The sequence below is a fragment of the Hippopotamus amphibius genome, chromosome 6 (genome assembly GCF_030028045.1).
Source record: "Hippopotamus amphibius kiboko isolate mHipAmp2 chromosome 6, mHipAmp2.hap2, whole genome shotgun sequence".
NCBI lineage: Eukaryota > Metazoa > Chordata > Mammalia > Artiodactyla > Hippopotamidae > Hippopotamus > Hippopotamus amphibius.
Window position 1 is genome coordinate 171,684,160 of NC_080191.1, and position 27,402 is coordinate 171,711,561.

Consider the following 27,402-nt stretch of genomic DNA (forward strand, 5'->3'; position numbering starts at 1 on the left):
GAGAGGAGAGTCTCACTGTGGGCTGTCCTTTGGTGTCTCTGAGCATACCAAGACAAAACTTCAGACACAGAGAAGTGCTGGTGGAAGGGGAGAGCGTTTGGTAGAGCAGCTTCAGGAAGCCCTCTCTGTGTTGGATTCTGGGGGCGCCCGCGCTGGTAGGGAATAGGGAGGTCACGGTTTTCAGCGGTGGGAGCCTCCGGATGGGAATCACAGCTTATCTGCGTTTCCCCCAGCGTCTTAGATAGTAGCCGGCATGCTTTGCTGAATGCCTGACTGGAAAGGAGTCAGAGGGAGCGGGCGCCCGCAAGGCAGAGGGACACAGGCCCAGAAGACACGGGTCAGGAGTGTGATAGGAGTCGTAGGAGCACAGTTGCCAAAGACGTGGGGGTGGGGGGGGGGGAGCACCTGCTAGGAGGTCAGCCCACCACGCACACACCTCCTCCTGCCTCCCTTTCTGCCTTCCTTCCCTCTCCCCCCACAACCGGCAGTTACCAAAGCCCACGGGGTACCAGCAGCTGGGCTCCAGGGTTTAGTGGAGAAGAAAACGGATGTGGTCCCTGTCCTCACGCGACGTGGCGGTGACCAGGGAGGGTTGTTGCTGATGACAGTGGTGTGTGTTTTAAGAGGACGGGCTCCTCGGCAGCTGTGTGACCGCAGGCACCTCCCTGATGCTTCCGAGTTTTTTAGGGATTATAAATAATCGCACATGTCAATCGTGGCTTTTTCCCTTTGAGTTTTGTGTGTATTGGGGGTGGGCTGGGGGTGGGGTTCTCCTTCTGCCCCAAGCTGCTCTCCAGAAAATGAATACTTACGGAGTGCGGCAGAGAATAACTTTTGGGTTTTACTATTTTGACGACGATTTCTTCTGCTAGACGGCTTCCTGCTCCTCTTAAACGGGCAGAAACCAAAATGCAAGATTTCTTACGGGGCGACACCTTGTATCCCAATGGCAAGAAATCAATAGAAACATTCAAAAGTAAATAAAGGAATAAATTGAAACAGTAAATCTGTAATTACTGGCCAGCTGGGCACCATTTTAAACTTAAACCTGCCAAACGCGGGCGTTAAATGAGCCGTTACGCCTCGCACACCCTCAGGTTCCTGCAGTCAGAGAGGAGGTGGAGGCATGGCCCAAAATAGACTCCTAATAGCAACCAAACAAGCCCTATATATATATACACGTATGTGTATAGATATATGTGTATATATATATGTATTTTTTTTTATCAAGTTTGTATTTGAAGTAAGATGAAAATCACTTTTTGTTTTCTCGTGCTGTGGTGACTCAGGCGGAAGCCAGTTTTCAGAGCACCTGCCCCTCGGCAGTTACTCCGTGACCCCAGCTCCTGCTGTGTGGGCAGGTGTGCTCACACAGGTGTCCTCACACAGGTGTGCTCGCACAGGGCACAGTGTGCTGGGGAGGGGGTGTGGGGGGGCGAGGCGCGGCCTGGGAGACGGGCCTCCAGTCCTGGCCCCATCGCTTCCTCACTCTGTGACCTTGGGCAAATCACCTGTCTGTGCTCCAGTTTCCTTGTCTGGAAGATACAGGAAGCCCCCTGCATACCGTGAGTTCTGTTCTGAGAGAACTCGGAACTTAGGTGTTCAGAGGTCCCGATGTGCTCACAAGTCCAGCAGAGTTAGCCTAGGTCCCCAAAGAACACAATCAGCTCTATAGCACTGTACTGTAATAGGTTTATAATACACCTTTCACACAAATAATGCATAAAAAACAGACACAAAAGAGAAAGAAAACACTTTTAATCTTACAGTCCAGTGCCTTGAGAAGCACAGCAGTGCAGCATGACAGCCGGCGCACGGGGGCGGCATCCAGTGACCGGGCAAGAAGAGTTCCTGCTGGAGGAGGGGGAGCAGGTGGGAGAGCGCAGAGCTGCAGGACGGCCCGCGACAGGGGACGGAGGGCCAGCTGCAGTGTCGCCCACGCCTGACGCGGACGGCACAGGGGCTGGCTCCTCGCTGGATTCACTTCTGTCTGCCCTCTAGAAAAAAAGGAGCCCGTGATGTCTGGGGAGTAGCTCTTTTTTTCTCGTCGTAGGTGACACGGTAGCGCTGCACTGCACTCTGAACGGCTGCCGAACCTTCGTGTTCTGCATGTGAGTCCTGTGCCTCACAAACTAACAGAGCTCCTCAAATAAAGACAGTCCCCGGCTGTTTCCGGCGTCGTGAATCTCTTCGGTTCTTCAGTTACTTCATCTTGCCCTTGTCTGTCTCTGTCCTTTCTCGGGGCCTCTGATCCCCTCAGGTCTGCATCAGTGAGCTGCTCGTGCCGCACAGCGAGGAGTTCCGTGACGTCGTCCTCTTGCAGGTCTAGCCGGAGATGAAGATGCTGTGCTGCTGCACTCTGTACAGTGCTGTACAGGACACAGAAGCACGGCCACTGGTAGAGGGTGCACGCACGTGAGAGTGCACCAGACACACGAACTAACGTACGTGATTGGTCAGGCGAACACACATTCGCATGTTTGAAGTTTCACGTGTAGGGGACTTACTGTAGAGAATAATGATACCTGCCACCCAGATTGTTTCAAGATTAAATGAGTTGATAAACCCTATTTCCTCAATTTTAAGATACCATCACTTTTACGATACACTAAATTTTCAGGTGGAAAAAAACATTACATTAAGTCTACATGTTGAATGCAAGACAGCCAAGTTTCAAGAAGTCAAAAAAAAAAAAAAGAATCACACTAAGATTCTAGGCAAAGGTAATCAGTCTTGTTACTGTGGATGTGCTCGCTGTGTTCGGGGATCTGCGATCTGTGCCCAGGTGTCCCTGTGAGGGACAGTCTGGAACAGGCTGCCTTTTGAGCAGTTCTCCTGATGCTGCAGCCCTGCCAATCGAATGCCAAGCCCAGTGTGGGTGAGCTGGGGCACGCCGTGGCTTCCTGTTTGTGTGGACGTTCCACCTTGTAGAGAATCAGAAAACACATCAGCAGTTGCTTCTGGACCAGGCAGTCCCTTCCCTCCCATGAGTTTGTTTTATACCTGACCTAGTGCCTCCCAACCATTTTCATGTCACCGCAGAGCCAGAAGATGATAATATTTGCACAAGACTCCAGGGCAAAGGGAGGAGCAGTCAGGCCGAGGGGACCAAATCCTCGCCATCTGGAACCTATCCAGGCCATTCCCGTATGGCCCACCTTCTGCAGTTGGTTTCTACAGTGAACAGGGAGGAAGAGGGGGAAGAGAAAGAGAGAAAAGAAAAAGGAACCCCTGGTAGTGTTCACTGGTTTTTGCTGGAGAATTTTAAGAGCATTCTGTATTTTTTCAAAGCATTTTTACAATAATGATGTGATGTCTTGATTGAAATACCCTCAATTTCAATAGACCTGTGGGTGCCCTAAACAAACAAGCTCCACGTGTCAGAACCAGCGGGGAAGCTTGTTGGTAGAATCGTAGATAGTCCCTAATGGCCCGAGGCCTGGGAATCTGAATTGCAGAAGTATTCCAGATGGTTCTTTTTGTGCTGACAGAGCTCGGAACCACTGCCTTAAAGGTCCTTGGAGGGTTTCACCCGGCTCTATACCTTCTGTGCCCTGCATTGGTCATTTACCTTTTTTACCCCATAAAGGTAGCCTCGCGGATGCAGTGGCCCAGACGCTTCTGTACGTGCCTGGTCCTGCCTGCCGTGTGTGAGGAGGGAGTCTGCAGATCTGCTGGGCCAGAAGCTGGCACTTCCCTACGAGAACAGTATATCTCAGAGTTCGGTCTGGTGACTGCCTGCATCAGAATCACCTAGAAGCTCGTTTAAAAAAGCCTGAGTCAGACTCTCAAATTTTGGCCTAGTAATCTGCATTTTAAACCAGTACGTTGGCAATGCCTGTGCACGTTCAGACTGGGGGACTGCTGCGTATCGGTGCCTTAAGAATTCCATTGATCTGCAAAGGGTTAATTTCAACGTAAGCACAGACGTTATTACCTGGGTTGAAGGCAGACCTTTTACTGTATAGCCATTGGTACACACAGCTGGCCCCTTCAAGTAAGAAACCTTGCTTCTAGCAGCACCATCAGGGTAGTCACTAAAGAAGGCTGTTTAGGCCCCAAAATTCTATCAGGGAAGCGAATGGTATAATTAAAAGCCTGATATGCTCTCTTGAATACACATAAGATTCAACATATCCTCCCTTATCTTAGTTTATTCTGGTGGGCGGGGCGGGGGGGGTGTTTTTGCTTTGGTCTTTACGGGTCTCTCAATCAGAGCGGAGCTTCTAGAATAAGTAGTTTTTAATAGGATCCATGAACCCCTGAAGTTGCAGGAAAAATCTTATGTGAGTAAGTATATTTTTCTAGGAGAGGGTCCAGAACTACTGCCAGATTCTCAAAGGAATCTTTGACCCTGAAAGGCGAAAGAGTTAAGGGCTTGAACAGAGCGATTTTTAAGGATTAGAGCAGTGAAGGATTGTAAACAAAGGCTCAGGTCTGAGTAAGGATTTCTGAGCTTTTGTAAACCGAACCAACAGAATTGTAATCTCCAGCGTTCCTTGGAACATACCTGGTTTCTCTCCTCTCGTCTTCCTGCCTCATTCTTTCTTCTGTTAGGTTTGTCTCATTTTCAGTATTTTTCCTCCCCAGTCTCTTTCCCTTCTGTGTCCATCTGCTCCTCCCTCCTTGCCATCTACTCCCTCTCCCGTTTGCTCGCTGACTGACCTAAGAAGAAAGCAAAACACATTCTTCTATTTGTTCTACATATGGAATAACATTTTTTTTTTGAATACCACTTTATGTTGGTGGTTCTTGTTTTTAAAATTAGGTGAGTTGAGCATTTACCATTTCTCTGGTAGAGGCAGAACATAATACTCTGTGTATCCTGACTTCCTGGCTTTTAGGATTCAGCCCTCCGTGGGAGGTTTTCTGAGGGCAGTGGTCCTCACTCCTGCCTGGCAGGAGGAGGGCAGGGACAGGCACCCTCAGGCCTTCCTCTTGTTCTGAGTTTGCCTCTGACGAAGAGAGTGACTGACCAGCATCCCAGGCCCCTGGGTCCAAGGCCCCCTACCCTCTCCGTTGTTTTATTTTCCACTTGCTGGCTTTGGCTGTGGGAAGCAGAGAAGGGAACCGCTAGGCTAAGGAGGCCATGGGGACCTGGTCACGGCTGCAGAAGGAAACCAGAGCTAACACCGCCCGGCTCCATCCCTGTGTCTGCTCCAGCTCTGTGAGCAGGAGGGGGCTTGGCCTGGCCTCGGGGTGGATGCCTGAGGCATGAAATCACCGGCTTGGAAGGGCCCTCTCCTGGCTGGGCCGCCTGCCTCAGCCCTGAGCTGCTGGGATTTCCAAGGAGGTGGAGGGTGACACCCGGAGGGACGGGCCAGCATACCCTGCCTTGTGCTCCCCGGTTCCGCCCCGCTGGGCCCTGTGCCCCCCGCGCTGCAGGACGGGGTGCCCTGGCTGTGGGAGGTGAGCGGGGTGCCCTCTGTGGCACTTTCCGGCGCAGGTATTCTGGGGGCACGTGCTGGGCGGAGACGCATTTCGGTGGGTCTGCGAGGGGCACAGAGGCAGGGCGGCATGTCCTCAAGCCACTCGCATTTGGGTGGGGAGTGAGGTGCAGACCTGCAGACGCAGAGCCGGACAGAGTCTGGGACCGGCTGGGCTGGGCTCTGGGGTGAGAGCTGGAGGGGAGAGCGGAGGTTGCTGCGGGTGCCTTTGGCAGGAGCGTGCTGCCTCCTTGGGGGCTGGCAGGAGATAAAGCCCCAAGCCCTAAACTGCAGGGCACAGGCAAGGCCAGTGCTGGAGGCTTCTGAGCGTGTGGCAGGTGGGGCCTCGAGCCTGCTCACCATCTGATGTGCGTGTTTCTCCCGGACGTAGTGCTCGCTGGGGGCTGGGCCACACGTGCATCTCCAGGGCCCCCCTCTGCCACGGGGCTAGCCCACCCCCGGCGCGTGGGCCCCCAGCGCTCAGGCCGTCGCCAGGCGACGGGGCAGCCCCTAGAACACGTCCCTGGGGTTGCAGGTGCCCGTAATAGAGTTGGCAAGGGGTGACTTCTGGCCCAGTTCGAAAGATTGTATCGCACTCACCACAGGTGTCAGGGCTGTGGCTTTGGACTCAGACCCGTGTGTGCAGATCCAGCTCAGCTGTAACTCATTGCAGGGACTCGGTCAACTTTCGGACCACTCTCATTTCTGAAAAGCGGGGAATGATACCTACTTTACTGGGTTGTCAGAGCATAAAATAAGGTAATAAATGTAAGAGGCCTCGAGCCATAGCTGGCACAAAGTGGGTGCTTAATGAGTCGTTATCATCTCACTGTTCATCCTGGAAGAACAGGTCTCTGGAGGCCCCTGGGCTACACTCCAAGGCAGTGGTTCTCCAACTTCAGGATCTGGGGATCTTGTGACAGTGAACGTTCAGTTCCACGGCTGGGGGCTGGGGGAGGGGAGAGCTGAGATGCTGCGGTTCTAACAAGCTCTCAGCTGGCGCCGCTGGCCCGAGACCCGGTGGGGGCCCATCGTCCGAGTCCCCTAGAGAGAAGCGTCCTGGCCTCCTTCCTCTTTGCACTCGCCCGGGGCAGCCCAGCTTAAAGGCATTTTCATGCCAGGCCAGCTCTTATGAAGTGGGACCGGTGTTAAACGCTGCTGGGGAACCCAGGGCTGGGGTCCCAGGGACCAGGAGAGTATTGACAGCGGGAATGTGTCAAAAACAAGACCGGGACAACAGCACCCCGACTTTGCTGAAGTTTTCCGTGGGGTCTGGGCACGGTTGATATTGAGAAACCACGCTTCTGGACAGCTCTGCCTTAAAGCCCCACACCCCCACCTGTGACCCCCAAATAAAATCTCAGAAGTCCTAGAAGCAAAGGGAGCCATGATTTCCGCCTGAACTCCTGAGAACATGGTGCTTTCGGCCCAGTTCCGTCAGGGAGGGGTCGTGCATGTCAGCTGGCTCACTGGGGGGGCCTCTCGCCTTGCGCGCCTCAAGTTTAAGCTTCCGTCACGTCATCCGAGGAGGCAGCTTGCTTTGGCGGGAGGGTCGGAGCGGCATCGACGACTCGTCTGTACCTGTGGCTTTACCCCTCCCTTTCCAATCAGCCTTTGTCCTCCCAGGAAGCTCCCTTTATCCTCTATTCCACATCTGCAAAGTAGAGAGCAGCGCAGGCCAGAAACAAGGATGCTGGAGGTGGTCCCTGAAGGGGGTACTGTGGAAAGAAATGGCTCGCTTTTTTTTTTTTAGTGGCAATATATATAACATTAAAAAAAAAAAACCATGTTTTTCTTTAAGTCTTTGTTGGAGTATAATTGCTTTACACTGTTGTGCCAGTTTCTGCTGTACACCAAAGTGACTCAGCTGTATTCATACATGTATCCCCATCTCCCCTCCCTCCCGCGACTCCCTCCCACCCTCCCTATCCCACCCCTTTAGGTCATCACCAGGCATCGCGTTGATATGTCTGCAATTAGGTGGCATTAACTCCATTGACCATGTTGTACGACCATCACAACTGTCTGCTTCTAAAGCATTTTCATCACCCCAAACAAAAACTGTGTCTGTGGAGAAACTACTCCCCACTCCTCCCCCCCAGCCCCCGATAACCTCTGTTCTGTTTTCTCTCTCTGTGAGTATGCCTTTTCCAGGTATTTCATATGACTGGATCATACGATATCTGTCCTTTTGTGTTTCTTTCATGTAGCATGTGTTCGAGATTCATCTGTGTTGTAGCAGTTGTCAGTACTTCATCCCTTTCCAGGGCTGACTAGTACTCTGTGTGTGGACAGACCACTGTGCTGTTAATCCACTCATCTGTTGATGGACACTTGGGTTGTTTCCATTGTTTATTAATACAGTATTAATTTTTCTGCTTAGCTCCTGGGTGTAGGCAATGGAGACACACCAGGAAGTAAGACAGCATGGTTCCTGCCCCGACCTGGCGGGTAGCAGGCAGTGACAACAGAGGGATGAGTGCCTTTGCAGGGCACATGTTGGAGGGGGCTTGGCCACACTGGCTTCTAGTCTGGCCTGAGCAGCTGCTCACTGTGTGGCGTGGGCTTCTCCTTTTCTGGGCCTCAGCCTTCCCATTTGAAAAATGGATTTGAGACGAAAGACCCCTGTGGCGTTAACATTCGTGAGTCCTGTGACACTGAATCTGCTGCCACGGGACTCGAAGAGCGTCTGCTGCATTTCTTTCTTGGGTGGGGCTTGGGGCGGGGGAGAACCGGCCGCGGCTGCAGACCTGGGGCCGGTGGAGTCTGGATATTTCCAGCACGGTGCTAGGCAGGAGGGTGGCCCTGCTTGCACAACCACAGGGACGCTGACTGCCTCCTGCAGGGGCCCCCCTGTCCTCCCACCCCCTTCTCAGCTGCCTGCTGGAGACGGTGTCCAGGCAGCCGCGGGGCTGAGGGCTGCCTCCCAGGTCAGAGCGCTGGACCTCCACGGAGGCTGGAGCTGTGGGGGGGGCAGCTGATGTGGGGGGCCCCAGTTGGGTTAGATTTGGGGGGGTGTAGGGCTGTGTGGGGTTTAAGTAGGAGGGGAGTTGGGATGCCAGAGGCCGGGCCGGCCAGAAGGAATAAGTGGAGGCTGGGAGGAACCCACAGCCTGGGTGGAGACTTCCTGTCAAAACAGCCCCTTATCCTGGCAGGAGAGTGCATTCCTTTGCCGCAGGAGATAAGGCGGGCAGACTCTCCTTTCTCAGGGCTCCTCTGAGCCAGAGCAGCGCTGGGCAGGCCGGTGGGGCTGTGCGGGCTGGGGGCGGGGGCTCTGCAGCCCCTTGGGTCTGGCCCCGGCCTGAGCAGCTGGGCTCCTGGCTCCCCTCCCCGACGCTCTGCAGCCTTGGGTGAGCACCCACCGCGGCAGTGGCAGCCTAGGGTTGGATCCAGCCTCCTCCCTGTGCTTGGGCTTCCTTGCCTGAAAAATGCACCTATGCGCTGGGTGGCGGTGAACGCATATGTAAAGTGCGCGTGCAACCTGTGCCTGGCACAAACCCGTGCTCCGCCTTTGTGACGATGCCAGTTATCATCCCAGGACACCTCTTTGCTTCTTGGGTCCAGGGAGCTGCGAGTTCCTCAATGTCCTGCGGCACCTGACAGTCCCTTGCTCTGTAGGCCTCCCTAGGTGAAAACTCTCTTCTCCTGTCAACTTGCTGACCCCAAGGCCATTATAAAAAAAGCTTTGTGAAGCATTTGAAGTAGAGCCCATGTCAGAGGATGGAACAATTTCTTGGATATCAGGAACCCTCCCTTCACAAGTGAGAAATCCGTTTCTCAGAAGGCACTCCAGGACTGCCCGTCCTAGACCACAGGGCTTGGCAGGAGTGTCTCTTCTTACTGGAAACTTTCAGCCACCCACTCCCAAGGGGCTGCCCTGACATCCCCCCAACCCAGGCCCTTCACCCCCTGGGTTGCCTGGCCCTGGGGGCTCTTCCGGCTGTTCTCGCCAGCCGGTTGTCCCGGAGGGTGGAGGCCTTCCCCCAGGGCCTCTGGGCAGGCCCCGCCCTGCCTCAGACTTCCCTTCTGGCCACTGCTAGGATGCTCAGCCTTCCCTCTGTGTATTTTCTCTCTGGGTGGGGGCCTGGGAGCTGGAAACCCTGCTCACATCCTCTTTCCACCCTCTCTTTGGAGGACCAAACTCACTAGGGCTGAAGCCAGAAAGGGGATTGTGGTCTGGGAAAGGCTCCCAAGCTCACTGCCCAGAAGTCCTGTGGGGAAGGAAATCCATGCTGTGGGAGGGGGCCTTGGGGACCCTTCCATCCTTTCCATTGACAGTCCAGTCAATACAGTGTGATCCAGTTCAATGTCAGAATATATCTACAAAGCAGCTGTGGTGGACCAGGATGGCTACGACCCAGTTCAGTGGGGGAATCCAGCCGATGGGGACTCGGTATTTCGCAGACTCCAGATGGGACTCTGAGCTAGGATTACTCTCCTCCTTTCAATTCTCGTGCCTTCTGAGTAGCTGGCCTCTGTCCAGTTTCCTCAGTTGTTAAGATGGACGCATGAATTAGACCAGGGAGCTTTCGGTATCTGTGCTAATGGCGGGCACGTGTGACTGTAGTAACGTACGACCTAGGGCTGCACTTGTAATTCATATTTGCTTTATTTCATTAAATGAGAAATGTGGCAGTGACCCTGTACAGTCTGGAGCTCACGTTGTGTCAATAGCCGCAGAGAAAGGGAAGGGGTAGCAGGGAGGTAGGGGGCAGCGCTGACACACTTTGGGAGCTAGTTTGGGATTTTACATCTGCCACTGGAAATCGATGTATTTGGACCATGTGTCCTGAGTCTTGAGAATGGGCTTCTGGCTGGCAGCTTTCAGAATTAGGAGGGTTCTGAAAAACAGTTCAGTACCTGCTCCTGGGAGTGTGATCTACATCACCTGGGTGCTCGTTTGGGCTGCAGGATCTCGGGCCCCTCCCAGATGCAGAGTCAGACCTTGCAGCGAGTCTGGCAGAAGCAGGGCGTGAACCAAGGTGTCCTGACCCTTGGCCCCGTCACGGTTCCCCCCGTCCTCCCAGAGGTCTTCAGGGCCTCGTGCTGCACCCCAGGCGGGAGGAGAGCAGCCCGAGCGTCTCCCGAATGCACGCGGGTCGAGCTGCGCTTGGGCGCGTGCGGCTCTCTCACGACCGAGGCTGCCGCACCCACCGCAGCCCAGCCCGGAGGAGGGAGGCCCCGCCGACCGGCCCAGGCGCCGGGCTCTGCTGGGCCCGACGGCGCGTCTGGGTCCGCCGCCGGCCGCACGTGTGGGGGCTGCGTGGGCAGACCGGCCCGGGTCCCGGGCGGCCCTGGGGAGGCGCCGCGTGCAGCGCGAGGCCCGGCCCTTGCAAAGGCGGCCGCCCGCGCGCCCCTCGCTGCGCCCCGCGGAGCCGCCTGCCGGCCCGGGGCTCCGCGCGCCCGGGCTCCTGCCCTCCCTTCCCAGCGGCCCGGCCCCCGCCGCCCTGTTCCGCGCAGGGCCCGGGCAGCGCGCCCCTCGCCGCCGTCCTCGCCCCCGGGCGCCTGCTCCGCCCCCGCTCTTCCCGGCCGGGCCGGCCTCTGCATGGCCGTTCCCCGGAAAGGGCCGGCCGGCCGGGCTGAGGCGCCCGGGCCGAGAAGAGAGCCGGGCCGGCCGCGCCCGTCACAGAGCGGCGGCGGGGCCGGCGTCACTCCCGGCCTTCTCCGCGAGTCCGCGGCCGCAGCCCGGCAGCCACGTGCGCGCGCCGGCACGTCCCGCCGCCGCTCCTAGTTTCAGCGGAGCGCGGCGGCGCGCGCGGCGGGGGCCACAGGGGCCACGCACGGCTTCCCGGAAGCCGCCCTACCAGACGGTGCGCGGCCGGCCCCGAGGGTGCGGCGCTTCGTGGCAGCCTGTGCCCCGGGCGGGCCCCTGGGGCCCGGGCGCGGTAGGTGGGATCCCACGCTCTCCCCTGGGAGCAGGCCCTCGGGGCCCTGCAGCGCCGCAGCCCCCCTGGGGGCACCCCAAGAAGCCGTGGTACCCGGATGCTGAGGGGGCGAAAGGCCACGCCTTCAAGTAGCTTCCCTCTGCCTCTTCGTGCCTGGGGTCTGTTGTGATGTTTTCTCTTTCCTTACTCTTTTCTACCTTTGTTCTTCCTAAAAGCTAACAGCTCACATGGGACCAAAGTATCTTTTTGTGTGGATACAGAAACAGATGTTCAGGTCAAACCCAGATACAGTCACATGCAGGAGCTGCAGGCACCGGGCATCCAGGCCTCTCCGAGTCGGGAGGCATCCGCTGAGGGCACCCCAGCCCCGCATGCTGCCGGCCAGTCGCTGAAGGGCCCACAGGTGCAGACACACGCCTTAGAAACCTCTGGGGAAACCACTCAGGATGAATTACAGCGAGACCGCGTGCTAGAAGGAAAACTGACTTCCGACAGACCTGAGGTCGAGGCTGGGCTCTGCCTCTTCCCAGCAGTGCACACACGCCCTCCGTGGGTGGCATTCCACAGGGAGACCCCCTGACTGCCCCCCAGGTGGAGAAGGGGCCACCTCGTGATCTCTGGGGGTGTTTTGTGGGGTTGCAGGAAACCTGGGTTGTATGTATTTCTCTGTGAGGGAGGGTGGTGCTGGGGACCTGGACACTGGTTCTGTGGAGGAGAGGCAAGGGCTGTGACACAGGCAGGTCTACCGTGTGACCTTGGACAAGATCCTTCACCTTCGTGAGCGTGGTTTTCTCACCGCTGATCTCGCAGGGTCGTTGTGAGGGTCAAGGATGATGTAAAGGACCAGGTGCCCAGGGACTGGCGTGTAGGAGGTGCCCCGCAAGTGGTCACTGGGGATTGTGCTCAGAGAGAGTTGCCCGCGTTGTCCCTGGGGGACCTGACTGTCCCCAGCACACGGAGACGCCTCGTTGCTTGGCAGAGGCTGCAGCAGGAAACATTGACCTCTGTTCACCCCAAGGCAGGACGTGGTGGCACTCAGGGCTTGGGACATCACAGGTGCCTGCAGGGTCTGCCACAAGTCTCAGGTACAGAGGCAGCCCCTGGAGTAGAGGTCCTGAACCTCAGGGTCCATTCCCCCCAGAGAGGCTTCAGGGAACCCCCAGATGGCATGCAAAATGTGCTTTCATCAGATTCTCAAACAGGGCCATGACTAGAAGAATGAGGGACCTTTGTTCAGCAAATCAGACAGCAAGACCCACTGTGAGAGGCCGTGGCAGGTGGTGTCTGCTCAGCCCTGCAGCGCTGGACGTGGCCAGCTGACCTCACTCCATGCCTCACAAGTACCAGCCAGCCGGAGACAGCAGTGCCTGGCCTGGGCACCTGCTCCAGAGTCCAGCTGGACCACAGGTTAGGGTCTGGGCGAGAGGCTGGAGCCCTGGGAGTCAGGGTGGAGGGCAGCGGGCCAAGCCTCTGGGGGGGCTGGCTCAGGACTGGGGGGCCTGACGTGGGGGGTGGCGGGTGGGGGGACGTCCTAGGGGCCGGGGAAGGTGGGGGCAGAGGATGTGGCCGGCCCTCCACGTGAGCCCTGGGCTCCTCCTCACCCAAGCGCACGTGGCTGGCACACGCGAAGGGTGGGCCCTAGGGTCCTCCCCGGCCGGAGCTGGCTTGGCCGGAAAGTCAAAGAATGATCTCTCTAGGCCTTGAATTCCAGTTTGAGGAAAATCACTGCAGAACCTTACCTCAGAGCCTGTTCAGAGGCCTCAGGCTTTGGGCTGTGCGTGTTCCCTCTCTCTTTTGCTCCGTTTCTTTTTCTTTTTTTTGCCCCTTATGTTACTTTCCCTATCTTACTTATATTTTTTTCATAAGCCACTTAAATCATTTTGAAAAGCAGCGAGAGGATACATGGAAAGAAAAAAAAAGAATTTGTTTATAGAAAATCTCTGTCGAAAGTAGGCTCTTTGTTGTGGGATGTTTTGTTTGTTTTTCTAAAAGATGTTACATTTTTAAAAATTAATTAACTAATTTTATTTATTGGCTGCGTTGGGTCTTCGTTGCTGCACATGGGCTTCCTCTAGTTGATGCGAGCGGGGGAGGGGCCACTCTTGGTTGTGCTGCGCAGGCTCCTCGCTGCCGTGGCTTCTCTTGTTGCGGCAGAGGATGGGCTCTAGGTGCATGGGCTTCAATAATTGCGTCACATGGGCTCAACAGTTGTGGCACACAGGCTTCGTTGCTCCGTGGCGTGTGGGATCTTCCTGGGGCAGGGCTCGAACCCATGTCCCCTGCATTGGCAGGCAGCTTCTTAACCACTGCGCCACCTAGGAAGTCCTAAAAGATGTTAATTTTTGATAAGTTGATTATGCTCATTAAAGACAAGGTGGAAAAATTGTAAACATTAAAAAAAAGAAAAAAGTTGCCCATACTGCATTATACAAACCACCACAGTTAGTATTTTGATACGTTTCCTTTTCTTACAAATATAATTTGAAGCTTCTTTTTTTTTGTATTCACCGTATAAATGCTGTCCAGTTTTCCTACTTAACATATATCATTACTTTTTCTTTGAACAAAAAGTCTTCACAAGCATTTAAAATACCTCCGCCTTTCCGAGTCAGACATTTAGACACCCGCACCCCCGTTTACACTGTTATAAATAACTCATTGACACACTTCTTTGTCCACAAAGTTCTTTTCAAGGTTAAGGTTATTTCCTTACGAACAATTCAGAACTGGACTTGGGGGGAGAGGGCTGGGGTCCGCAGCGGTTGCCGCGGGAGCGCGTGCGCGGCCGCCCCGCAGGGAAGGGACCCCCCCCCCCCCCGCCCCGAGTGAGCCAAGTGACTCGTTCCCTCAGCCTGTGGGTCTTGTCGCTGGGGTGGAGGGAGAGAGGAGGCTTCCCAGCGACTCATCGACGGCGCCTGAACTCCCTCCGACCCTTCAGGCTGGCCGCGGCCAAGCCCTTCAGGCCCCGGGACCGCATCTCCGCCTGTGTGCGGGCGGCCGCGGGCTCTCGGCCCCGCGCTGCACACGGCCTGCGCTGCACACGGCCCCGCGCTGCACACGGCCCCGCGCTGCACACGGCCCTGCACGGCGTCCGGCGTGGCGAGCTCCCTCCCACGGCAGGCTGGGCTGGTTTTCTCCTCAGAAAGCCTAGTCGGCGGGGTCAGCCAGCGGATAAACTGCAGTGAACTTAGCTATTATTGCTCTTTTGCTAATGAGGGGAGGACCAGCTGTGAAGATGCCAGACCCTTCGGGAATGTCGCTCAGTCCTTTAGATGGAAGGTTCCGGAGAAGGAGCGACCCACCGCGATGTTCGGTCCTGACTGGACTCCCCAGGGCCCCTTGTACTTCACTGAGCTTTCATTTTACTTTTTGTTTTGAAACATTTCCCCCATGAGCACATGAATCTTGGAAGCCGTGAGAAGCGCCTGCGATCTCGTTGGGCTCGTCCGGGAGCCGGCGCTCCTTTGGGGCGGGCCGCTCAGGGTGCCGTTAAGCCCCGAGGGCGGCGGCGGACAGGAGGCGGTCCCCGCAGCCCGGCGCCCAGCGGCGGAGCGGAGACGGCGGCGTGCGCGTCCTTGGCGGTGCGGGGTGCGGGGTGCAGGGGAAAGGAGCGGGACGGGGCTCTCCCGGACCAGGCGTCCCAGGAACGAACCAGCTCACCCTCCGAGGGCCGCGGCTCGATCTCCCGGCCCTTCCTGCGCCCGAGGACACTTGACGTGTCTGTTGACATCCCCCAGTCCACTAACAGGTCCCCGGATGCTGTGCAAGGTGACCTCTCCTGACAAAAAAGCAAAGTGTCTGTTGGACTGAAACCTCTTGAAAAATTTCATTTAAGGCAATGTAAAAAATGTTTAAAATGCTTTGAAAAAATCAGATCTGAGATGTTCCTGCTATAAAGTCGTCTGTGAACCAGTCAGACTGAAAGCACGGAAGCAGAAGATCCAAGAGCAAGATTCTTTCGGTGCCACCCACGTTTGCACCCTGCCTGCTGTGTGGCGGGCACAGTGGTTGGCCCTGGGGGACAGAGGTATTTAAGACCGGATCTCTAGCCCCAAGGAGTCTGGCTCGGGAAAGACCTGGTATGGCTCGTCATGGAGGGCGCCTAGGAGGAGGATTCTGACCAGGGAGACCTGAAGCCCACAGGAAGCAGCGTTTGAGTTGGACTTGAAGTGTGAACACCACGTCGATGCTTAGAGACGTGGGCCAGGGCTGGAAGCAGGGGACGCAGGGATGGGTGTTGGGGGGCTTGGGCAGAGTCCTCTGTGTGGCTGCTGGGGAAAGGAAAAGGCAAAGACAGGAAACGCTGGGCTGTTGCCAGACTGTGAAGGGCTTTCATACTCATCTTAAGGAGCTTGGACTTTATTCTGTCGCTAATAGGGATCCGTGGGAAGGTTTTTGAGCAAGGAGATAACTTAATGTTTTAAATCAAAACCAAACACATCAATTGAAAGGTTTCAGCCGTACTGAAGTCTGTAAGCAAAAAAAAAAAAAATGCTTCCCTTCCTAAAGGTAACTACTGTTCTTCTTTGTGTCATTTTACTTACCTGTATCTGTAGATACAGATACACAAAGTCAAGCCCGAGAAGTGGGAAGGAAGATGGTTCTGTCACCTTCTGTGTTCTCCCCCTGTCCCCCCTCCCCAATCACAGCTACCTTTTATTACTTAAAGTTACAGAAGCTAAGACTGTAATCTAGGGAAGCCTGTGCTATATCTTGTCACTCAGCTCATTTTGCGTTCCTTTGTGTTATTTCAGAACATGGTTTTATTGGATATTCACCAGAACTGCTACAGAACAACACGCTGCCAGATTACAGCCCTGGAGAGTCCTTTTTCACTGTCTTTGGGGTGTTCTTCCCAGCAGCTACAGGTATGGCGTTGGCATTCTTTTCCCACTCTCACACTAGGGGTATAAGTAAATGCTTGGTTCCCAAAACTCAGTATCGTAATTGACCTGCATGTGCTCTTAGGATATATATCTGACTTTATAGATGGCCTTAGATTTAACTAAAAATCTATTATTTTAACAGAGAGTTTACTTGTTCGTAATTCCTGAAGGCCCCCAACATGATTTAATGCTTTTACCCCTTATCCTCGTATATTGACATCTCTTGGCCAAGTTAACAGAGGGGATGTATTTCTCTTAGGGCTGAACAGGATGGATTCCACAACAGGACAAGCTGCCCTTTCCACCTTGGAATGAGTGCAGACTTGGTCTAGAAACTCCCCTTCCCCTACCTCAACCCATGTGTCTTCTCCCAAGGGGCAGAGAAATGCTGTTGTCCTCTTAGCACACTGGGTGTGGGTGAAACCAGGATCCCATGGGCAATGACGGAGCCTTCTTCCTCTGCATCCCTGTTTTCCTGCTCTGTAGTGGCTGCAGAAGAGCCTTCCGCAGCCGAGGTCCCTCTAGAACTCTTGTCTCACGCTCAGGGCCCCCACCTAGAAGGCAGTAAGCGAACACGCCGACCAAATGCTCCATGAGAGATAACCATTTGTGAGGGGCTGGGCTTGTTCCCAGGACGCAGATGGAGAAAAACATCTCACGCTTGATGGAGGCAAGCGTCGATGCCCTGGAGTGTGGCTGATCTTGTCTCCTTTTCCTCCTCCCTCTGCCTTCCTCCATACGGAAAGGAGGAAAAGCTACTAGACGGTTGAAAATTTTAAAAACTGTCTATATCAAATGGGGGCAAGGATTCAGAGAAACTGGAACTCTTATACACTGCTGATGGGAATGTAAAATGGCACAACCATTTTGGGAGACGGTTTGACAGTTTCTTAAAAAACAAGTGTGCACCCAGCCTTCCCACTCCTAGTTATCTGCTACCAAGAAACAAAAACGTGTATCCACTTAAAGACTTGTGTATGAAAGTTCAAAGCGACTTAATTTGTAATAGTCCCAAACTGGAAGCAACTCAAATATTCATCAACAGGTGAGTGGAGAGACGAATTAGGACATCACTGTACAATATAAAACTACTCAGCAGTTAGAAAAAATGAACTCTTGATAGCCTGTGACGGTATAGTTGAATCTCAAAATATTTATGCTGTGTGAAAGAAGTCAGACAAAAAAAGAGTACCTTTTTAAAAAGATAAAAGTATATAAAAGTCAATTTTTAAAAAATTAATTTTTTAAAAACTTTTTATTGGCTGTGTTGGGTCTTTGTTGCTGTGCACAAACTTTCTCTAGTTGCGGCAAGTGGGGGCTGCTCTCTTTGTTGCTGTGCGTGGGCTTCTCATTGCAGTGGCTTCTCTTGTTGTGGAGCATGGGCTCTAGGTGCACGGACTTCAGTAGTTGCAGCGCGTGGGCTCCATAGTTGTGGCTCGTGGGCTCAGTTGTTGTGGCACACGGGCTTAGTTGCTCTGCGGCATGTGGGCTCTTCCCCGCCAAGGGCTCAAACCCATGTCCTTTGCATTGGCAGGCGGATTCTTAATCACTGTGCCAGCAGGGAAGCCCCTAAGAATCCATTTATATAAAATTCTAGAAAATGCAAACTATAGTAACAGAAAGCAGGTCAGTGAATGCCTGGGAATGGGGGTGAGGGGAGCAGGAGGGAGGGCAAGGAACAGGGGGTGAAAAAATGTGTTTCTGGGCTTCCCTGGTGGTGCAGTGGGTAAGAATCCACCTGCCAATGCAGGGGACACAGGTTCGAGCCCTGCTCCAGGAAGACCCCACATGCCACGGAGCAACTAAGCCCGTGCACCACAACTATTGGGCCTGCGCTTTAGAGCCCGTGAGCCTCAACTATTGAGTCCCTGTGCTGCAACTACTGAAGCCCATGCACCTAGAGTCTGTGCTCTGCAACAAGAGAAGCCACAGCAGTGAGGAGCCCACGCACCACAACGAAGAGTAGTCCCCGCTCACCACAACTAGAGAAAGCCTGTGTGCAGCAACAAAGACCCAACGCAGCCAATAAATAAATAAATAAATTTATAAAAAAAAAAAAAGAAAAGAAAAAATGTGTTTCTGACAGTGATGATCTCACAGATGTGTTCATCAGACTTTTCAGGTCTTTACACTTTAAACATGCAGTTTATTGTATGTTAGTTATACCTCAGTAAAGCTGTTAAAATTAAAAAAAAATTAATAACTTTAAACACCTTTAACAACTCTGCTGAATCCCGCTTCTCCGTCTAGCAGCAGCTCCTTCTTCTCCTCTGCACGCCGCCACCAGGCTTTGCCCTCCCGACTCCGCTTTCCTGCCTCCTGCTCAGTGCATCCACGCGTTCCCTTTGGAATCCCAGGCCTGGCTCTCCAATGAGACCGTTCTTTCCGAAGTCATCGGTGGCTTCTGCCTCACTCAGTTCAGTGGGCATTTACAGTTGGTCAGTGTGTTTGACCTCTCTGCTGCGTTCCACTTTCTCCTTTTCTCATGCCTTCTAGCACCCTCCTCATCTCTCTCCCGCCTCTCTGACCTGCTTTGCAGGGATGTCCTCTTCTGCCTGCCCGTTAAAGGTTGGTTTTCTTCAGGCTGTGCTTCGGCCCCCTCTCTTCTTTCCCTGCTGTTTCCCTTAGGATCTCATCCGTGCCCGTTGTTCAGGGACCACCCACAAAGCTGGCGACTCCCGGAGTGACACCTCCAGCCCAGACTTCTCTAAGCTTCACATCATATATTCAAGTGCCTATGTGACATCTTCTCTTGGTCTCTCAGACCCAGCACGTTCAGGACCCAACCCATCCTACCTGCCCGTCGGCCCCCCACCAGCTGGTTCTGCTCTCCTCCTGAGCTCGGGAAGGGCACCTCCATCTCCCAGTTTGCTCAGGCTGGTGATGGGAAGTTACTCCTGACACCGTCTTCTTCCTTACCATCACCCTCCACGTTCTGTCAGTGTTACCTCCTAAATGTTCCCGCCTTCACTTCCTGCTTCTCTCCATCTCTACCACCTGGCCACCCTGGTCCAAGCTTCATCCCTTACCTGGATAACTGCAGTGGCTTCGACCTGACCACCGCCCACCCTGCCCCCAGCCCTGAGGCTTGGTCACAGGAGTGGGGCTGGAGCTAGGCCTCAGGAGTGGCAGGTAGAATCCTGTTCTACAAATGCAGGTGTGCCAGAAATAATGCATTTCTTTCACCTTAATGAAGTGGAAAGAGAGTCAGTCCCTGACTCCAAGGCTTCATTCTGCCAGGATGACTGAAAACTGATGCCAGTCACTCACCACGCCCCCACCTTGCCCTGTCATTCTGTCTCAGGGTCTCAGGGTCTCTCCAAGTACCCAGGCGTGTTAGGGGCTCTGGCTGTTCATCATCTGCGCACAGAGCCAGGCCCTCCCGTTGTCCTGTCTGCAGAGCCCTTCAGGTTTATGCTCTCTGCTGCTTCTGAGCCGCTGTGAGGGACTGGAAATCTGCTGAGCCTGGGAACCCTGTGCTTCGGGTCTGTGTGCCTCTCAGACCTCCTTTCTGTGGTCCTGCTGGGTCCCCACCAGTGCTGCCAGGGAGTAGCCCCCAGGTCCTCGCTGTCCAGATCTCGTGGGCCTTGCTCTTCCTGTGCCAGCTCCAGGGGCAATCTTCGGTTCTAATACAGGCAGGGAACACTGCTGTCCAGGGCCAGCTTCGTGGGTATGGGTTTATGCATTCGCCCTGGGTCCCGAGCTTGGAAGGGCCCCACACTTGGTTTAATGCTTTGCTGTTGCTAAAACTCTTAATAATTTTTGAACAAGGGGTCCTACATTTTTATTTGTGCTGGGCCCTGCACACTGTGGAGCAAATTGGTTTTGTCCCCCCATGCTCTCCCTAGTCATTCTGCAGCTTCTTTTCTGCTTCCTCGAACCTCTGAAATTTCCTAAGGGCCCAGGCCTTTGAGAAACAGAACCCAAAACAGTGTGCAGGCAACCATGTGTTTCCTCTAAGGCAGTAAAATAAAGGTCAGGTTCCTCTTGAATGGACAGAAAAGGAAAGGGGAAAATAAAAAAGAGGAAATTTTAAAAAAGTTAACCTCAGAAAATTTTTTCCAGCCCCTCCCACTCCCTACCCTCATCTTCATCCCTGTCTCCCTCCCCCTCCACCACACAGTCAAGAGGCTTCCCACCTGGGTGTTTGTGCCCCTGGGCCTGACCGATGCCAAGTCAGAGACCTCTGCTTACAGGTGCCAGGTTAGCAGTCCCACCTGAGGCAGGGCTGCGGGCCTTGGAGACAGGCAGGAACAGCGGGAGGTTGCCTCAGGCCTGTGAGCCTGCCAGGCCTCTCCGTGCTGCTCCCGTGGCTTCCCTCCTTTGCCTCTCCAGGCCCTGCATCTTGTCAGGGAGGGGATGCCTGGTCTGAGAGAGGGGCAGCGGTGGCGAGCCTCCCCTCTGGTCCTTCTCCCTCCGTTAGGGAATTAGCAGTGGCTCGAGGTTGGAAGATGCCACACAGGAGCCCAGAGTTTGAGCTGGACTAACATTTGAGATCAGCTAGTCCAGCGACTCTCAACTTTTCATCTTTCAATCCATAGTCATCGTCAATAATCATACTAAAAACCTCACTACCCTGGAAATTCTGAAGTGCCTCCCTGGACCAGAGAGGGGGTGCTTAGTCGTTTTTTTTGAGAAAGATTGCTACCTGGGAATATTAGCCAAGCTTCTTTGTTTTCTGTGGTTTAAATTATGAAAATATTGTTTTGTAATATTCCAAGTGTAAAATTATAATACTGGACAAGCCATCTACACGGATCTCTTTTACACAACACTCCCCTTCTTAGGGGATGTGCTTTACTGTCCCTCCCAGCCCCCCGGCCCGACCACGTTGGGAATCACTGATCTTGTAACAGGGAGAGCTGAATTGGACTCCATGTTGGATCTGTTTGTTTGACGTTAACCTTTGCTTTTCGCTGCTTCTGTTATAGTCATACATGATGTCCTGCCTCAGGGAACCTGCCCCTCTGCCCGAGTGTTAGACTAAAGTGCTTCTGTTCAGCTCACAGGCAGCCAGTCTGCCCTGCCCATCTGTGTGAGTGGCAGAAGTTAACAGATCCCCTCACCTTCCTGGAGATGTTTTGCAAGACTGATGGCCCTTTCACTTTACTTCCTCACCGCCTCTCCCTCTGATTCTATAAAACAAACTGGCATCCAGACCTCGATAAGATGGTTTTTCGGAGACACGCGTCTGCCATCTCCCCGGTCTGCCGGCTCTCCGAGTAGAGTCGTGTCCCTTGCCTCAACACCTCGTCTCCAGTTCATCGGCTTGTCGTGTGGCGGGCAGAGGGAGCTTGGACTTGCTAACAATCTGACCCTTTATCTGACCAGCTGGGAACGGAGGAGCACAGAGGAGTTTACGAAGGATTGAGGAAGGTCACCCAGCTAATTAGTGACCAGAGTTGGGCCACCGTCCCTCTGTGGAGGGCTGCCTTCCCTGACGCTCTGTTTTCCAGGGGCGCCAGTGTGAACACGGCAGGCGGGACAGGCAGTTTGTATCACTTGGCTTTCCCCTGGCAGAGGTTCCTTTAAGCTATGAAAAGCATGAATGATTGGCAGTTTCCATGGTGATGGATTTGCCAAGGATTAGCCCTGAGTGAGTCATGGCTGGGGCTCCCTCCAACACCATTCTCTTCTGGAACAAGAGAACCTCCAGTCTGTGGAGAAGGGAGAGGGGTTTGGAAGAACAAACACTTCCAGTCCCCCCACCCTGCATCCTCATCTCTGCCCAGCGACCTGTTATTTAGGTTACTGTAGAGATTTTATCTCAAGGGCAGGAGACTTCCTGGGAAGAGCAGCTGAAGCCTATGTTTCGGTGGCTCCTCTGGATTATGAAGCAAGGTCTTCTGTCCTCCTTCTTGTAGCACTCGGCCACACCCTGTGGTGGTGGCTGCGGGCTGGGGTTGGGGCCTTGGGGTAGACTCTGCATTTGCTTTGTTTCTGAAAGCACTTTCCTTCTCCCAGACACATCACCAAACTTTTTCTGAAAAACAAACATTTTTCTCTATAGGGTTCTCTCTCTCTCTCTCTCTCTCTCTCTCTCTCTCTCTCTCTCTCTCACACACACACACACACACACACACCCCCAAGCCACTCTGGGGATCCGGAGCCACAATACACGGAGGCACTAGGAAATGGAAATTCACTGGAAATGATACCACTGTGTGAAGTCATGTAAGCCTTATCCCCAAATCTCAGACTCTTACTGGAAGGGATAAGGGCCTCTTGTGGTTGACCACACCCAGCATAAAAATGTAGCAGGGAAACCAGCAGCCTTTACCAGAACATCCATGGCTACCTTTGTGGTCAAGAGCCCTGCTATTTCTGGGACGGCCTTTGACCTCCCTGGACCTGAATCCACCCCCCCACCCCACCCCACACATATACACACACCCTGAGAAGCTCTGGAATCTGCTGGGCCCCCCTGGACTGGCTGGCTGTCTCCGGAATGCTCTACACCCAGCCTACCTCCTACATTCCTCCGCTCCCAGGGCATCTCTGGTCTCCTCCTAAGTTCTGTGTCTTATGGGTGACAGAACAGGGACGTGCTGGGCCAGAACAGGGTGCTGTTTTAAGGACCAGAGAGCCTCAAGTAAGGACAGCCTGAAGATGGGGCTTGCCCTGCTGCGTTCTGAGTGGACTTGTGAGCAGGAACAGGAGAAGAGAAGGACGCTTTATAATTATTATACATGTTTATTTTTGTAATTTCATTTATAGAATTAATGTATAATTTTATCAGAATTATTACAATATCTATAATAGTTGTTATTAGAATAGCCTACAACATCAGGCACTGTGCTCAGCACTTTACAGTCTTTTACTTAAACCTTACCTTGCCCCCACTGCTTCTATCAGATGCAGATTTACCATGAAGCCAGTGAGGCCTGGGCTTCAGGGTCCCTTGCGTGTGTGACCGCCTTCGAAAGCCCCATCCTAGTTTCATGTTCATAATTTTGTGTTTTTTTGAAGTTTTAGGCCCCATCGACCCTGTATCCTTCCATAGGGTCTATTATTAGTCCATTTTGCAGATGAGGAAACAAGACACAGAGCGGTGATTTCCCAAGGTCCCCTGACAGAGAGTGGCGGACCCCACGGCTCCCCACGTGCTTTGGCGAGGATGCTGGAAGAGAGGACGCATGTTTGTCCCTGACCCAGAAGCCACCAAATCTTGCTGGAGTCCCAGCGTTTGAATGTGCCAGTATTCCACCCTGTCAGGCTCAGCAGCACCTCTAGGGCACCGCGAGGATGGAGTCCGCACAAGTTCTGCCTCCAAGGATAGAGAGGAGAGGGTGTGAAAGAGTCCTACCAGAACAGCTAAATAAACAAACCAGTCAGCGAGGCGTGGAGAAGGAGCGGGGTTTTGAAAGTCAGGGAGAAGGCGAGGAGAGGCAGCCAGAGTCCACAGGAACCCAAGGGAGTTCTGAGAGAGGAACAGCGCCTGTCTTCCCCGAGTGGCACTTACTTAAGACCTACTAGGTGCCAGGTGCGGTGCTAAACCCCTTATAAATGTTCTTTCTAATGTTACGACAGTCCTGCAAGGTAAAGAATCTTATCCCCACTTGCAGATAAGGAGACCAAGGCTCAGAGACACTGCCTCCAAACAACAGCAAAGGCAGCAGATAAGGTTGTCACTTTAGTGCACGGATCTTCTACCTTAATGAAAAAGAAAAAATAATAAATTTATGGACTTAAAAAAGAAAGAAAATAGGCAGCAGAGAAATAATTAAGCTCTAAATAGAAAGAGAAAATCGAAGGTTTCTAAGGTCACAGATTTGGATCAAGAAGCTCCCAGGAGGAAGCTTGGAAGTTCCATAAGAGAGAGTAAGTGGTTCTGTAATGACCACCTAGCAGAAACCAGAAAATCCTAGAAAAATGGTTAGGCTTTTCTTTTTTTTCCTTACGAATTCTCATTTTTAGGATCAAAAAAGAAAGCAGGATGGGAATGGGCTTGTGATAGTAGGCAGCCGGCGAAGGCTTTGATCCCCGTGCAGCGCGGCTGAGGAAGGGGGCGGGAGACAAAGGTGGCCACAGCCTGGCAGATGCTGGTAAGTGGTTAACTGACATTTCTACTGGTTGTTTTAATCAAGAGCAGATTTTAGAGATGTTTAAGAGGTCAGTGCCTCTCCTGGCCACCTATGTCTGTTGTCACAGACGTTTGAGCCCAGACCCCCAGTTCACGTGGTGCGACCCAACCAAACCAGAAGCATCACGGCAATGCCCAGGATGGTCTGGATGACGCTGGAGGTTTAGCCTCCTCAGCCCAAGCTGGTAAAGTGATGGCCGGTACCATCACCCTCACGTGTTAAAGCTGAGACAGTGAAGATTTGCTAAAAGGCCTTAGGACTAGGGTGGAAGACCAAGTCAGAAAACTTTACCCATATGATGGAAGCTGTTTCCTAAGTCATGTGGTAGCAAGGTGCAGCCCATATCATCGTCCTGATACAGGGTGAGGACGTGGTTTGGGGTAAAGCAATTAACTGCTTCCTGGAACTGGCAGTTTAAAACCAACGAGGAGGGGAAATGCCCTGGACCAGGATAGGCTGGTGATTCACAGCTGGTGACGAAAGTTCCTGTGGGTGAACTGATGCGCAGTGCTGATTATAACTAAGTTCAGCACTCTTGTGGGGGAGGTAGCCCCAAATTAATCATGTAGTTACTCCGTCTTAAAAGGAAAAACCCCCAAAAAGCATGGGTGTTACAAAGAAATGGAGAGACTGTATGATGTGGAGGAAATAACGCTGACTTGAGATCAGGACACTTGAAGATGAGTTCTGGTTCTGCAAGCAACTAGCTTGAAAACGTGCAAAATCGCTTCCCCTCTTTGGGACTCAATTTCCCCATCTGTAAAATAAAAGGCTGGAGTCAGTCATCTCTAGGACACCTTCCAGCTTTAAGAATTGTTAATTCTGGCACTTCCCTGGCGGCGCAGTGGTTAAGAATCCGCCTGCCAATGCAGGGGACACGGATTCCATCCCTGCTCTGGGAAGATCCCACATGCCGCAGAGCAGCTAAGCCCGTGCACCACAACTACTGAGCCTGCACTCTAGAGCCCTCGAGCCACAGCTGCTGAAGCCCACATGCCTAGAGCCTGTGCTCTGCAAGGAGAAGCCACCGCAATGAGAAGCCCGTGCACCACCATGAAGAGTAGCCCCCGCTCATCTCAAGTAGAGAAAGCCCGTGTGCAGCAACGAAGACCCAACACAGCCAAGAATAAAAACAAAACAAAACAAAAAGTATCGTTGATTCTAAGTAGCCACTTTAAAGAATTTGGGGAAGCCTGCCAAGAAGAGTGTAAAGATCAAATAGGAATTACAAAGTGGACACTCGGTGTTTTACAAACTGTGCCCACAGAACACTAACAATGAAAAAAGTGTTTCTTTTTTTTTTTTTAAATGTTCAATGTCAAGTAAGTTTTGGGAAATACTGTGTGCTACACTTCTCTTTTTAGAAATGGACAATGAAAATTAGCATGTTATATGGTAAGTTCAGCAGTAAGAATCTCTCTAATCTTGTTTAATCAGTGTTTTCCCAGCTTCTCCCTGCCCCCCCCCCCCCCCCACTCTGTGGAAACTTTTTTTTTAATGCCATATTTGTAAATTTCTCTGGGAAATAGTATCTGTTCTACTATACGCACCCACCCCCAATCTAGCTCTAACATTAATAACTATTTTTAAATTGCACCAGGAGCAGAAAGAAAGCAAACGAGGGAATCTCTATAATGGTTGACAAGCATGGGTGAAAAAATATGAAATCAAAATATTTTTCTAGATCTAACTGGCAAGTGAGACATCTGTAGGCCACCAGAACTAGAGATCATCTGCTGAAGAACTGTGTGGTCGTGCAAGGGCAAAATTCTGGGAGCCACAGTGTGCAGTTCGGTGCAAAAGGTGTGCCCGGAACACCCACGGGAGTGTCACCTGAGGCTTCCTGTCTGGAGTGCAAATTGCCGCCATTTCCTCGTGCCTGGCGTTTTGTGTCTGTACTGTGGACTACCTGTTTTCTGGCTTCTCTGTTTTGTCTCAAAACCCCACTTCCTGGCAGCCTGGGTCTGGCCCATTCCTGAGGGTGGCCTGCGTCCGTGTCGGCCGTTTCTGCTCCCACTGACCAGGATCCCTGCGTGCCCCACTCCAGGCCAGCTGGTGGGACCTCTAGTCAAAGGCCGGGTCATCGACTGTGTAAGGGGTTGTGGGGGGAGAAGAAAAGGGCGTTTGTGTGTTATGAATACAGAACCTATTTGGAAGCAGGAAGCCATTAGGATTAATCAATCACTTTCCTAGACAGAAGCATCTATAGGAATGGAGTTCTCGTGGGTCCTCATTTCTCACATTTCTTAACTTTTGTAAATGATGTGAAGGAAGGAGTACAGAGTGAGATGACAAACTATAGGAGGTACTAAAATGGCAATAGATAGCAGTACGTAGTCTCACAAAGCTGAATGAATGGGCCTAAAATTGCCAGAGGCTTGGGGGCAGAATGAGGTCATCGCAGATGGTGGGAAGTAATGTGGCCAGGCAGGTGAGACACCAGTAAACCTGGTGACAGGTGAGCACCTTGGCAGAGGGTCAGAATTTGGGAGGTCCAGAGAGGGGTGGTGTTAGTGGGTGAAGTTGGTGGGGTCTGGGAATCAGGTAAACATGGAGATCTGGCAGCAAGCCCTGGGGCCTCGGTGACAGGACACGGTCCCAGGAGCTCTGATCAGAGTAAGGCAGGTCCTGGTCGCTCCTCTTCTGATCCAAAAAAGATCTGCACGTGATAAAAAAAATAGTGCAGAGGTGTTTGTAACATGAAACAGTAGTCTCTCCTTACCCCCCCACCACCCAAAGAACCCCTCCACGGGGGCAACCGTTTAAACTCGTGTGTGGCACTTTGGGAGCTAACTGCGTGACCATGCCTGTAACCTGATTAATCAAAGTCAGAGGTAATTTATTGACTCCATGCTGAGAAATATAGAAGCTTTAGCCTACGTACATGTTCCTCCATCCACTTCCCAGTTTTTGATAGTTATATTTTTAATTTTTAGTTCTTTTTTGATCGCCTTTACAATGTAAATCATATTCTTCCCTCTGTTGTCAATGCCCGGCTCCCGTCACTCCTGATTATTGGGGTAGGAAGTTAATATTCTGTGTTGTGTGTTATGATTAACGTAGGGTCATATTTATTTTAAGTGTAAAATAGTTTTACAAGGAATGCTTTAGTTATCTTAAG

At 52.9% G+C, this 27,402-nt stretch overlaps 1 protein-coding gene across 1 annotated transcript in view; it reads left to right on the forward strand.

Annotated features, from left to right (window-relative positions):
* The window catches only part of SLC12A8 (solute carrier family 12 member 8), a 121,855-nt gene that overhangs the window by 47,294 nt on the left and 47,159 nt on the right, over positions 1-27,402 (forward strand). Inside the window, exon 6 of the mRNA XM_057737828.1 lies at positions 16,066-16,179. Coding sequence (XP_057593811.1) covers positions 16,066-16,179 — 114 coding nt within the window. The remainder of the gene's footprint in view (positions 1-16,065; positions 16,180-27,402) is intronic.